General features: G+C 42.9%; 1 protein-coding gene across 1 annotated transcript; it reads right to left on the bottom strand.

Annotated features, from left to right (window-relative positions):
- Nucleotides 1–2,603: 2,603 nt before the first annotated feature.
- Nucleotides 2,604–12,717, bottom strand: LOC125947255 (uncharacterized). Its single transcript, XM_049671668.1, has 6 exons — nucleotides 12,555–12,717; nucleotides 11,497–11,573; nucleotides 9,044–9,161; nucleotides 3,979–4,064; nucleotides 3,181–3,384; nucleotides 2,604–2,663 (listed from the first exon to the last, which is right to left on the bottom strand). Exons 1-6 carry the CDS (start codon nucleotides 12,715–12,717, stop codon nucleotides 2,604–2,606), a joined length of 708 nt encoding a protein of 235 aa, XP_049527625.1.
- Between the last annotated feature and the right edge of the window lie 1,999 nt (nucleotides 12,718–14,716).

Here is a 14,716-nt window from a genome sequence, read left to right as displayed (position 1 = left end):
AGCCTTGTTGCCAACCGCCAGTAGCCGAAGGAACCAAGCTTGGCCATCCTTGCACTTTTGGAATCAGGAACGGAAATGCTTGACCAGAACTGCGCGGCCGAGGTTCGAGAATCCACGGAGATACGGCACCGAGGAACGCAATCTGGAAATACAGCAGCGGTAAGCGTCCCATCCCTTCAGCGGCGTCGTGCCCAACCGAAGTGGTGCCTGGCTGGTCTATATATCCCGCTTCATATCTTGCGGGGGCGTCAGTGAATGAGCCTTGTTGCCAACCGCCAGTAGCCGAAGGAACCAAGCTTGGCCATCCTTGCACTTTTGGAATCAGGAACGGCAATGCTTGACCAGAACTGCGCGGCCGAGGTTCGAGAATCCACGGAGATACGGCACCGAGGAACGCAATCTGGAAATACAGCAGCGGTAAGCGTCCCATCCCTTCAGCGGCGTCGTGCCCAACCGAAGTGGTGCCTGGCTGGTCTATATATCCCGCTTCATATCTTGCGGGGGCGTCAGTGAATGAGCCTTGTTGCCAACCGCCAGTAGCCGAAGGAACCAAGCTTGGCCATCCTTGCACTTTTGGAATGAGGAACGGAAATGCTTGACCAGAACTGCGCGGCCGAGGTTCGAGAATCCACGGAGATACGGCACCGAGGAACGAAATCTGGAAATACAGCAGCGGTAAGCGTCCCATCCCTTCAGCGGCGTCGTGCCCAACCGAAGTGGTGCCTGGCTGGTCTATATATCCCGCTTCATATCTTGCGGGGGCGTCAGTGAATGAGCCTTGTTGCCAACCGCCAGTAGCCGAAGGAACCAAGCTTGGCCATCCTTGCACTTTTGGAATCAGGAACGGAAATGCTTGACCAGAACTGCGCGGCCGAGGTTTGTGAATCCACGGAGATACGGCACCGAGGAACGCAATCTGGAAATACAGCAGCGGTAAGCGTCCCATCCCTTCAGCGGCGTCGTGCCCCTGCCTTTTTATGTATATATACGCAAGTGTTATTCATATACTGTACGACACCGAATAGTCGTTTCCGTTCGAATGTAACGCATAACAGCTAGCACCATTGAAGTCTCAAAGGTGAGTGACCGATGCAAGTGAGAACTGTTATTCCGAATCTTTGTGCTGCCGGGGAGTCGTGGCTATTGCGCAGAGGCGCAGCTCCTGAGAGAATTAACGCGCGAGTGTTAATAAGTCCTGCTTAACAAGTTCCTACCTGTCATTGAATATAAACGCCCCCATTTGGGGGCAGCCTGTAAATCTGCTAACTCTATTCAAGCAAGGAAAACTTTTTTTGACAGTCTCACCATCTTTGCAACCCATTAAAACCGGGTGCCCCATGTGGTACTACACTTATCTTCAACGAACGCAACAGGTCTGCACATATCTTTACGTGTATGCGAGGTATGCCGTAACCATCGAATTTCCATTGATATTTCATGGCACCAACAACAGAAAAATTGTAGAAGTTCCATTGGTGTTTCATGGAGGATTTGTTGTACAGTCATGAAAAAGTGGCCACCGTGATTCTGTTGTATATCTATTGGATTATTGTTGTGTTGTTTTTCTACGGGGTCTTCATCGGATTTTCATTGTATTGTTTTTTCATGGGGTCTTCATTGCACTTTTTTGCTGTTCATTGTGTCACACTGTATCTTTATGAAGTTGTTATTGCATTTAGTTCTCAATGTAATGACTTTATGTAATAAGATAATGCTTACTGAGGCTCAATATGAAGTGCAACCAACAGTAACAAACAAGACAGCGTAAGAAAAGGTAGGCTTTTACTTATTTTATTTCTCGCGAAAGAAGCGAGGAAAGGCTATTTTTGATGTATGGCACAATGGCCCCAGGAAACTTTGAGCAGGTGTATCCTGAAAAAGATGAGTAAAATGAGCAATGCACAGCTTCAGCAAATTAAATAAGCAGTGATTATTGCTTACTTAAGCCAGAAAATTAATCAATAAATATCTACTTGAAGCTCCAAGTACTATTGATATTCTGTATAAGGAGCTATAAGAACACTATAATGAGTCATTAGCCACGTTTACATGAATGCGACAGTGGCGCATCGCATTAATGCACGAGGCGATGGTAGATTTACGTGGCGCTCCCTTCTCGGGAGAGTTAATGCGCTACATGCAAACGGCGTCGCATCGCCTTCCCCAAATGTGCTTGGAAATTCTATGCGCTACTGTCACATTCATGTGAACGCGACTACAGTAAATGTGCCAAGAGCTTTGTCCCAGATGCTACAGAGAAAGTATTTAACTAAATAAGCTTCTATGCAGATTACACTAGCTTTATGTTCGAATTATTCATCTGAAAAAGCCTGTAATATTTTTGTGTTCTCCTTAGTTAAATGATTATTACAAATAGCATTACCTTTGAAATTATCTGATGGTCACTATGGAAATGCAAGGCTTGAAAATAACATGAAAACATTGCATCTGCAACCCACTACTTTCTGTAAAACTCTTTAAATGGTTTAAGAGAAAGCATGCAACATTTTTAAAGTAGGTACAGCCTGCTGCTTAAACATCACAGCAGTGCTGGTCAGACATGCTGCTAATTAACTAAATCAGCTCCATGTGCAAAGTGGCTGTCACACCAATGTGATGGGGCTCTGCATCTGTGCAGTCACGAAGGTCCTGCTAGAGTGAGCCTTGCATGCAACATGAGTCAAGTATATTGACACTATTAGCAATAAGTACTACGTGAAAGTGAAGCCAAGAAGTCTTGAAAAATGTTGCAGGCTTTTATTAATAACGAAAAAAAGGTATAAAAAAGTAGCGCATAGCAAATAGCCGAGCATGTTTTAAAATGTGCCATCAGAACCAGCTAGTGCAGAAGTAGACCTAGGACTGTATGTGTGCTATCTGGCCAGCTATGATCAATAGTCGAGCTCAACCAATCATTTGTTTTATCAGGCATCTAAAAATTGTGCATAACATCACGGCCACAATGTTAGTAATAAAATATGCGAACTATTTGCCATTTCACATTATTATTAAGAACACTTACTATACTTTAGCTAGTTGATAACGATACAGTTGGTATAAGCACAATAGGCTTTGTACGCTTTGGCAACATCCTTTCATATGCATGTTCTTAGATAATTATTTAAGACTAAATGATTGTAATACAATAATGTACACACCTATCACAGCCTCAACACGTACAGTGTCAAGGGCCTCCTTCTGAACAGCCTCGCCCCGATGACAGCCCTTGCCCCCAAAGAGAGACTTGCCGTGGAGCTCAGCGTCAGTGAAGATGTGGCGCAAAAGTGCCCTGGCAAATTTGCCAGGGCCACTGCCACTGTCACAGGCCCGGCTGAGCTGCTCCAGCACACTCTTGTCAATTAGCGTCCCTCCTCCTATGTCAACCTGGACAAAGAAAATTAAGCGATGCTTTGGAAGCTCACTTTTGATCACACAGAGCATAAAGGTGAACAATTTATCATCAAATAAACTAAACAAGTGTCTCCCAGCGTCATCGCATGGTTTGCGTTGCAGAGGCATTTCTTTGACAGTTATTTGCAGTGACTGACATTGAAGCGTCTGTGCGAGTAAAAGAAAACACAGCGAGAGACAAAGATAAATTGTTTATCACAAGTGGATTTGGTAATTGCCAGCTGGTTGCCCACAGATATACAAGCCGTCATCAGTGAGCATGATATCGCACACAGTCATTGTTAATGATTGCTAAAGTGCATATAGTACAAGCAACCTTCCTGCGATCGCTTTCCAACTGCCACCACGCCGGCCAGACATCAATCTTAGTCATAGTCGCACATCGCAAATGAACAACTGCACGTCTTTAAGTGGTCCACACAGACCCCTTACACCATCTAAAGTGAATCCAGGGGCCAGCAATTTGGGAAACACTTATTTTACCTTGCTTTGCTAACGGCATCACGTCAAATACACTATATCGCCAAAAAACAAGGGAAAACAACTGGCAGCACACAATAAGCGTACCTTTGTGCAAGCAATTACGGGATCGTCTTGCTTCTTCTCAACATTGTTGAGGATCCTCTTCAGCCTCTTGACCATCTTGCCAGCTTCTGCATAATGAGCAAGCAATACAATCACTGAACAAAAGTGTACAAGTACTTTGATCATTTCAGTGAAAAAGCACCAAATGTGAATTCCTTATGCAGCGAAATATCTCGTACTTTATAATGAACATTGCGACACATCGGTCAGTCATTGATGCACGATTTGGCGCAATTTTGTGTCCACAAGTTATACATGTAATTTGCGAGAGTTACTTTACAGGAAGTGTTGCAAGTACAAAACAATTGCTCAATGAAATATGCAGAGTGAGACTTGGTGACTGCACAACTTGTAGCCTCCACAGGGTTGCCTGCTAATTATGAAATGGAGTAGAGGTTCCCCTATGTTGCAAAAGGACATTAGGGAAACTGATAACTGCCTAAATGGTGACTAATACCTATGTCACACGGGACAACTTAAGTGCAATTTGAGCGAGTGCACTTCGCCGCGAGTGTCAATCGCACACTGCCACACGGGAACACGTAGCGACACTTGCCGCAAAGCACACTCGCCAGTGAGTGCGTTCGCCAAACTCACTACACTGCGCTGAAGTGCGTTGTCTCGGTAGCAGAGGCTCAGAAATAAATGAACGAATATTGAAAGCAGATTCAGTAGTAACTTTAGACCACCTTTTTCATGATTGGAAATGTTATAAGCTAATAAAATGTGCCATACTTAAAACAAAAGAAGTAATAAGCTACTGTACTATTCTCGATCTGCGGCTGTTTATATGTAATGACCGTACAATTGTTTATGCCTGTGCTAGCCACCCTATCTGTGCAGCCGCCGTCATTTGTTCCGAGTTTATAGGATGGAAGCAGTGCATCAATGATGATATGGTCGGACGAGGAGACTAAGGCGCTCATACATGGGGTACCGCGATAGTACCGTTTCTTGCCATTTATAATGACGACACGTTTGTCGTGCTACAATTGCCGTATAGACGCTCAAACGACACAATCCAGCGTGGGTAAAGGTCGAACGCTGCCCTTGCTCAGCTAACGAATAAATCGAGCGGAGCATGACAGCGTGTCCATTTAACTTCGCCATTTTACAGCCAAGCTGACTACGCGTCACTTGCGTCTTTAGCAGACACGCTCTTGATTATGCAAAATTGACGCAATTTTCTGTATTGTCCGAGTGCATGAAAGGTCAGTGGAGTCTCGGAGTGGTGCGTATACAACCAATAAGCGCTGCAATAACACGCTCCAAGTGCTCAAATCAGTTCTTGTGCCATCTGCAACGGAATCTGGCAATTTTCCTCTGCTCGCCTTGGATGTGACACTCTTGCCCTGATCGGTAATATTATTGCTGTTGCAATGAACTCCTTCATTAGAACTAAAATTTATTCGAAATGCTCCTTTGAATATTATGCACTGTTATTTTGAAAACCATGCTTAAAATAACAAACATGTGTTGTGCCTACTGATTCATCCATTGCTAGTGTCATCAATTCCACAAGACACTTTTCTTTCTCGTGTAGCAGCACGCTGCCAAAGTGACACTCAGTGCGTTGAAGTGCACTTGCTTGAAGCGACACTAAATTTGCCCGTGTGACATGGGTATAAGAGGGACAAGTACTACATCAGAAAACAGTCATAACATTAACCATGCCTTATATGAATGTGTGATCTAAATTTGATGGTTTCGTAGTTGTGGTTCAGAGCAGATTAAATGGCTCAGAACAATTACTCAAGATACTTGAGAAACACACAAGAACATCAGAAGAGCTGCAGTTTCACTACTACAGAGGGAGCAGCTCTTTTTGTAGCGACAAATAAGAGGGCACATTTCTTTGTAATTTCTATTACTTTACTGTACACTACAAGTAAATTAGTTTAAAGTGTACTCAATGTGTCTTTATTATGTAAACAGCCCACAGTAACAGGATGATGAAAAGACACATACCATGTACTACTCAAGAGCAAACTCTTTTAAAGTTTGTGTTTGACACTTCATTTCTTCATATCAAATAGCTTGTTCATGTGTCGATACCCACATGCACATTCACATCACAATATGCATTACAAATTCTCAAAGCTATGTGCACCCACTGAAATTGCACTCCGCAGTGTTTACAGTTTTCTTCCACTATGTTTAGATGGAAACATAATGAATGAAATAGGGAGAACCCAGCTGATTGAATGAAAGAGCAAACAACTGACTGATTTTATTCAAATGAAGTGGATGTATATATGGTGAAAAGTGGGGGATGTGAGCAGCTGCCTAACAAAAACAAAGAAAAAAAGAAGAATGTGAACAGCAAAAAAAATTAATTCTATGTTGATTAAAGAATGGGACAACTCTGGTATACGATGCAGATGTTTTTGATCGTTCGGAGGTGCACTGTTACAAAATCTGTCCTCGACGTGCGTGAGCAAAATCAAAGGAGTGCTTATGCAAGTTTTTGTTATCACATCATGAATGCTTCCTAAATCTCTCTTCCCAGTAGTTTGTTCGTGCTCACAATTTTTGTTCTTTCTGACAGCGCAGAACATTTGCATTGTTTACACTAAGTTGCTGGCACATGTACCCATGTTCACATAGCTATTCATTGATACAACACCCAATCTGTCCTTGCTGCATGATAGGGAAATCCTATAAAAAATGTTGCTGGCATATTCTCCAAACTTCCACCTGAGTTTCATTTTGCAAGCATCTTGGCTTTCCACCTTCTCTATCTCATTAACTGGTTTGCACATTACTTTTCGTTTGTGTGACATGTTATGGTTGTACGGTAAAATTACAGGTTTCCAGATTTGTATCCATGTTTTTTTCGTGTGGTCATTAATTGCCAGCTTTATATATTTTGGATATTGCAAACATGCTGTTCATGTATACCCTATTTATCTGCAGTTCTAAGCTTTCTGCTACTATGTGGTGGCCTCATTTTCTGACTGCCCGGGTGGTACATGCCAAGGCAATGCCTCTATACCACTTCTAGTTGGCCATTCAAAACAATTTTCATATGTCCTGGATTATTGTAAACACTGAGTGTGTGCTGTCTTTAGTCATAAATTGAAATCTTAGAACTACAGTGTTCCTTCTCATGGCACTTTATGCAAAAATTCCACCCCTGTGTGCACATTTTGTAGCAAGGAATTTATGAAACAGCAAGAGCTGATTAGATATTAGGATTATTTAAAATCTGGTGAAATATAAAATACATTGCTGCATCACTGCAATAAGCCATGCAAGAACCTATCAATAAGAAAAGAACATCCCTCTTACACAAAGCACCTACTTCACCTACATACATGCTTAAAGAGCTACCGACGTGATATTTTCATCAATTTTCTTTTTGCTGTATGGTGCATTTGTGTAAACCCCAGAAAAAAAATTGTGAAATGCCTCAGAGCGCCCTAAATAATTTACTATGGTAGCTTTTCTACAGTCAGTTTCAGTTACATTTCCAAGGAGCATACTGTGTTGTGATACATGGTCACGTGGGAGCAGGACATTGTGACATTCTGACACTCGCTCCAGCTTGTTCGATCACCTCAATATAACTCGTGGACTTGCTCGACATGCTACTATTCATTCTGACGGCTAATGTAGAAGCACAGCAAACGACCAAATGAGCTAAAGCGAATGTCAAAACGTTGCAACGTCCTGTTCTTACATACCGTGTCATAACATCACAACACCATATCCCCCAGCAACAAAACCTAGCTCAGAAATACGAGATGACTAACAGTACTTTGAGGCATGTCACAATTTTTTTCCACTATTTAGAGGTCTAGCACATTCATTTAACGAAGAAATTAAGTCGAAAATATCATGTTAGCATCCCTTTAAGATATCGCCTGCGACAAAATTGCTGATGAAATTTAGTGCTGGTTTTTGTCTTGCTCTTCCCGTATTTGTCTGCTTCGCACAGTACCTTTTCCTCAGCAATGTGAAATAACTTCTCCAGCAACAAGTTTTATTATTAAAATCAACAGCAATGTGAAATAACTTCTCCAGCAACAAGTTTTATTATTAAAATCAACATGGACGGTTGATCAAATTATACAGTAAAAATGTTTCAAAGGTCAGCTGAAATAAAATGTCACTCTTGTTAAATTTGCTGTATATGATTAATAGATACCATTGAACCAATCTTGGCAAAGCAGCAGAGCTGGTAATTGTACAATATTCTTTAACAGCCTTTAAACATCAGCTAAGCAGATGATACATGCATTTAACAGCCTCGCCATAATTTTAAGCCCCAGCATGTTATGTCAGATTTTTTAGCGCACTGCAGGCAGTTGCAAGCTGTCACGACTGAGGCTGGCCTCGCGTTGCCATGCCTGGAGAGCCACAGACTAATCAGAACATGTGGGTCTCACAAGTGTCTACTACGGCGAGAGGACTCATTGCAGGACTTCATGGCGGCCATGGCGTCTGCGTTATGCAGCAGTGTGGCCTAGAATGCACGGGTGCACAATGCACAATCTCGAAGGTTACGTCGAGGAGCAGTATCTTAAGTGATGCGAAACTTCTACAGAGCAATAATGGCGGCGTTTTATCTTTTCAGCTTAAATACCAAAATAGGTATTTTGCTATATGAGGGATTGATGTGGGCCTAGATGGTGGTGCGTTTGGAAGGGGAAACGAGGACAATGAAAGATCAACAACACAGCGCATGTGTTGCCGATCTCATTGTCCTCGCCTTACGCGCTGTTTCCCCTACCAAATATTTTTGCTAGTTCTGCTCATATTTCAAAAGTAAAATTTTGCACAGAGGCTGCTCTATGCCAAAATTATCTGAAAAAAGGCTTTTGACATGGTTCAAGACTTTGTTACAGTTGGCATTCACCAATAATATGTATGCTGCAAGAAAGGGTTGCAGCGCTCAGAAAAATGAATGTTTCATGCATTAAAAATCCTAAGGGGAACAAAACCAACATGTAGTGCTGACCTGCGTGTAGTTTAAGTGCCTTAAGAGCGTCATAAGTAAACTGAAGTACGAGTAGGCATATGGCTTCTGCTGTAAGGTGCTTACCAGTAAGATAGCTGTGCTCCTCCTGAAGCCTCTTCAGGCTTTGGATTTCAGCCTTCAAGGCTTCATTTTCCTCTTTCAGCTGGTGCACTTGCATCCCACATTCGCTGCAAGCCCCATTCTGAAATCATGAGAGTGCATGCATTCTCAGGCATCAAAGAGATGCCTGAGAATGCATTTGTTTGTAAATATTTGATCCGTGCTTGTATCTGTACGCCTACCCTGCGAAAATCCCTCCCTGGGATTGCAGTATCAATAAATAGAATAATTGGTGCAGATGTTCAGCCAGTAGCATGACTAGGGATTACTTCTGGAGGTTGGTTTTTGAATGCTTGTCAGTGACTGAATGTTTTCGGTACTTTTAAGAAAAAAGAGGAAGAGAACAGAACAGAAGGACCATTTGCCTTTAACTAATTTTTCTTGGAAACGAAATTTCATATCACGTGAAGACTGGAAAAGATGTAATCAGAACTCATGCCCCTCATTACTCATCACGTATGCGTAGCCCCTGGTTGCTAACAGAGAACGAAATTCTTTATTCAACAATGTGATCAATGCAGTGCTTGCACAGCTATCATCTCTTTTGATGCACATTTAGCACTCTTACACTACTACCAAAAATATAGTTGATAAAAAGTATGCACCAGAGACTCCTAGCTCCTTAACATGCATGCATTTACAAATCCTGATGCTAAATTTAAAACCTCCTTTTCTCTTGTAAACTAAGTCATATGATACAATGAATATAGTTGCAAGCAAGCAACAGGAATAAGCGGTGGACATTGTTTACCTTGTAGTCTACAGGGCACTACTACATATCAGCCCTTGATGTGTAAAACTACTGCACTCACAACCTCACAGCTGGTGCATAAAAATAGGTTTCAATTGAATTCTGTCCCCTGATACATGGCGATCTTAGTGTGACGTAATACATCAATGCAGCAAATGAATGTAGCGCCACCATGTATTGCAATGTCTACTCTGCGCTAGCTTCCCAAATTTCGCCCCAACAAAACTACGTCGTGATGCAGCAATGGCGCCATTTAGGTAAAAAGGACCCTTTTGGAACAATATGGGGCCACAAATTCCAGTCGGCGCAAATTAGAGCCGAATTCCCACTACTGCCAAGTTTAACGGAACTTGCACCAGATAGAGCTACGAGAATACACAAACTTTAAAAGATTGCTGAAATATTTTTCAATGGTTGTGACCCATTTCTTGCACGTTTTCCACGACTCAGATGTCTTTCCGAGTCATAAACTGTACCCTTAAATGCATGGTTAAGACTTAGAGATTGACTCCAACCAAATAAGGAAATTTACTAGCCCCACGTTTCGGAACCAATTCGGCTCCTTCAGGGGCTATTCTTCAGAGGCGGCCGCCACCTCCGAAGAATACCCCCTGAAGAAGGAGCCAAATTGGTTCCGAAACGTCGGGCTAGTCAATCAATTTTCCTAACCAGACAGGTAATTCTGTCGAAATGTTTAGCTTCAAGTTAAATGCATGGTGTATCGTATATGACATGTGCAAGTTTATATAAAACCAACAGGTAATGAAGTCAAGGAAAGCACAGGGGTAATTAGTTGTGACTTAAATTGGAATGTAGAAAATAATGAAGGAAAAGGAAATGGATGAAAAGATTACTTGTTTGCGGTGGGGACAAAACCCACAACCTTTGCATTAGGTTTGGTCTTTTTATCTAGACAAGGCCTTTTTATCCACCTTAATTTCCCCTTTCTACATTTCAATTCCAACCACAGCTAATTAACCCTATGCTTCCTTTCTTCATGTATGTGTCAAATTTGGCAACCATGCATTTCTTTAAAATTTGATGTTTGCTCAAACATACTAAGAAAATTATGGGGTTTTACGTGCTAAAAACCACAATCCGATTTTCAGGTATGCCGTAGTGGGGAGTCTGGATTAATTTTGATCACCTGGGAATCTTTACCGTGCGACCACGAGCGTTTTTGCGTTTCACCCCCATAGAAATGCGGCCGCCGCTTTTCACAGGAAAACAAAAATTCAAGCAGTAAAGGGTTTTAAGCACAAAGTAATTAGACACATAATTATCTTTATGTAACCGTTAAAAATTATTTTGGTGCATTTCCTTGTTTCAGTGTCACTGAATAATCTAGTAAAACCTGGACCTATAGTGAGAATTTGTAGTATTTCCATTACCTATTATTGTAACCTCAGATGCGAGAATCTCCTTCAGCCCTTTTAGAAATTAGTCGGATTTGTTAAGAGGGGGGGTGACTGCAAAATGCCCACGCACGTGCGCCGCAAGCACCACGTGGACCCGCGATTGTATACTAAGAACGGCGTAATCCTATCTTTTCTAAACATTGTAGTGTTATTAGCTGCGACAAAATGCATGCAACAAGTTTAAAACATGGTTAGTTTCTCTCATGAAGCGTAATTCAATACTGCGCCCACGTGGGGTTCATACGCACCCCTTCTGCCGTTGAAATGCTTGCGCCCGCACCAGCGACAAGCCATGACCTCTTTTTTTCAAGGGCTTGTGGGCTCCCTGAAAGAAATATTGCGCAAAAGCAAGTGCTTAAACAAGGACTCGACAAATACATACACAGGGAGTATGTATTTGTCGAGGGGCCACCCTTGAGGGGCCACCATGTCAGTCGAGGGGCCACCCTTGTCAAAGCCTAAAACGTCATGAGCCGAGCATAATAAAGCACCGAGCAGGAACAAATAATCTGTACACTTTATAAACGTTTGCCGTAAAGATCATTTCGTTGCGCTAACAGAGACGACACATGGAGTGTCGTTATAGCACTTGAATATGGTGATAGTTACGTCTCCGTTTTATTGCGATAGCAATTATATGGACACTCAAAAGCAGATTTCTGCCGTCGGCGTCGCCGTCGCCGTGAGGTTCCGAATGACGTCAATGGAGATGAAATCATCGCCGCGCGTCGAACGCTGTATGTGCGAGTGAAAGGGCGCCAGGGGCGCGCGCTTTCACGGGGAGTGAACGCACGGCGGAGAACAAACGCGCGTTCTGCGCCGTGCTCCCTTAAGGGCTGCAGAAGTAGGCGTCTCTTTCCTCCTTTACAATCACCATATATGTAGAGCAAACGCGCCTTCTTCCGACGCGCGAGAGGCCGTGGGGGAGGGGGGAGGGGGAGGGAAGGGAGGCGACGTTTAGCTGCGGCACCAAGTGCCTATTTATATCAGAGGCTCCGGCAACAGTCGCCAACGCCGCACGCATTTTGAGCGAACGCGGGCAAAACGCCGACGGCGTCGACAACAGTTCTGCGTGTTGCCGGTGCTGCTGCATGTCCAAGTTTATACAGCTGATAAAGCTAATATCATTACTCCGTATAGCTCTCTACAAATTTGCTATAGCAATTGATGCTTCGCCTTTCAGGTGAAACTGCGACAACTTTTAGGCCTCTCCGACAGTACCAGCATCACTTGCGATCGTTAATGGGTGCTTTAAAGCATGGCGGTATATATAGATGCAAACATATAACATGACATAAATGCTTACCGCTGTTGAGAAGGATCGCTGGTTGGCCTTCCTCCCAAAAGACGTCCTGGATGCTGCCCCGCAACTTTTTTATGGCGCCCTCCTGGGCCACAAGCCTATAACCGACATTCGTGTCGGCGAGTGCGCGGACGGGATACACATCCCATTTTCCTCCGCCACCCATTTTATCAAAATGTGTGACATACCTTCACAAAAATAACCACGCACGTGCATTTCGTATGTTGCGCCCTCCATTTATAACCACTCATGAACAAAAGCAAGCTGTTATGGTTGCTTGCTATATCTCCGATTAAGTCAAATTTGGTAAAGGCAAAAGTAAATTCTGTTGGCAAACCTGATACTTAAAAATTTATGAAAAAATAATATTTATTTAATATATTATACGTTTTACAATATGCGTCGCGTGTAATTCAACGCTGCAGCGACGGCTGCTTATCAGTAACATGTATTTCGATCTCGAAGGCTGTGTTTTTGCGGGCTCGGAGGCTAGGTTGCCCCAAGCTTGACTACGGCCACAGCTACGGCCAAGGCAAGGAGCCCAGCGTGTTGGCTATTTGATTGACAGTCAACAAAAATAGAGTACACGAATTCGTGGCTCAAGAACGGAAGCAGTGCGGCATAATCATTCCACAGCATTCTACTTGTGAATATGCATTTCTAAACTTGCAAACCAAAAATCATCTAATAGTCTGTACTCTTATCTAATAAAAGCAGAAAAGTCCAGACATATTGCCTTATTGTTATGACTATTATTTCTCATGGCGCTGTCGTCGTGAGATAGCGTTCCGCAATCAAGGCTCTATTTTTGCACTCTAACATATGAAGTCCCATGCATGCGCTCGTTCGCCAGTACATGTGGTCTGATCGGATGTGCACGTGAGCGAAAACGTATATTCTGGGGCTTTATTGTTTGCCTGCGCCGACTGCTGCCATGGCGCCGAAAAGACAGTTTGGCAAGTACCTGTGGGACTCATCCGTCGAAGTTCCCTCTCGTTCTAAATACACATTCAAGAAGCGGTCATTTGGCGCGGATTCAGCGCCTGTCGCGATGAGTGAGGAAGACAGCGCAGATGGAAGCGATACTGAGGCTGACGACGCACGCTGCTTGGCCCATGCAGGCTCAAATCAAAGTACCGAACCACGTTGTGTGGAACACTGCCCTTCTCAGTCATGCGATCCATCGCTAAGTCCGTGCGAAGATGCATCCTCCAGTGGCAGCGAATCGGAACCTGGTGCTGACTTAGAACCAGACCACAGCGAGCGGCAGTGCATGGAGGGCTGGAAAGACGAGCTGGTAAGTGTGCATGCGGCTGGTTTGGTAGTTTGTGTTGCCTCTGAAGTACCAACCATGGGGGATCGGACAAGAGTTTTGATGGAATTAGGAGAAGGCATTTAGTCCTGACTAGGAAGAAAGAAAAATAGTTGAGGAAAATTGAAGGATTAACAATAACACAGTGTACTAAGATTTCAGCAAGAAAGCCGCCTTGAATCTAGTAGAAATTTTGTACAGCTGCACTAAAATTCATGTGACATCACTTGAGAGGAATTACCCAGACAAAGAAGGCACAGAAGGAAAAATTCAAACCAAGTTCGCATAGCTTAATATTTTTCTTCAAGATTGCTTAGCAAAGGTAAGAGTAAAAAAAAGTAACGATTGTCTCAGCACCTGTACAAATTGGGCTCAGTGGAGAGGGCCCTGGCTTTATGACGATAAAGGCAACAAACGTCGCAGTGAATAAAAATCACTTCTTTTCTTTTTACCTTTTCTTTAGTATGAGTAAAGCTGAGCTAAACACTGCTATACAAAAATAAAGCAATAAACCATTCACAATTTTGTCACTTTCAAAGGCCCATTTCATGACGGCGCAATGCGTACTCTTTCTTGGAAGCCGTCACTATTTGCTTGGCAGAAACGTCGCAACTCATTTCGTCTCTTTAGCAAAAGTATTCCCAAATTTTCAGCAACATTAAGTAAATATATTTGGCGGTACAAAATACTGAACTATGAGAAAAAAACATTTATTTGACAAGCAGCGTACACATGATTATTTAGGTTTATACACTCGTTTGAGTCCATGCAGCATGTATACACATTTGATATTATTTGCTATAAAGCAGTTTATAGCTTTTTTCGCGATTGCAGGTTGTTTGATTTTCCTAGC

This window comes from Dermacentor silvarum, chromosome 7 (genome assembly GCF_013339745.2).
Source record: "Dermacentor silvarum isolate Dsil-2018 chromosome 7, BIME_Dsil_1.4, whole genome shotgun sequence".
NCBI lineage: Eukaryota > Metazoa > Arthropoda > Arachnida > Ixodida > Ixodidae > Dermacentor > Dermacentor silvarum.
The sequence above is the reverse complement of the archived record's forward strand: the minus strand, read 5'-3'. Positions and strand labels throughout refer to the sequence as shown.

Coding starts and splice junctions, on each gene's coding strand:
- LOC125947255 (XM_049671668.1), bottom strand. CDS start 12,717: ATGGGTGGCGGAGGAAAATGGGATGTGTATCCCGTCCGCGCACTCGCC. Junction 3,385..3,978: donor CCGTAATTGCTTGCACAAAG/GTACGCTTATTG, acceptor TTCTTTGTCCAG/GTTGACATAGGAGGAGGGAC. Junction 2,664..3,180: donor AGAAGGAGGCCCTTGACACT/GTACGTGTTGAG, acceptor GTTGCATGCAAG/GCTCACTCTAGCAGGACCTT.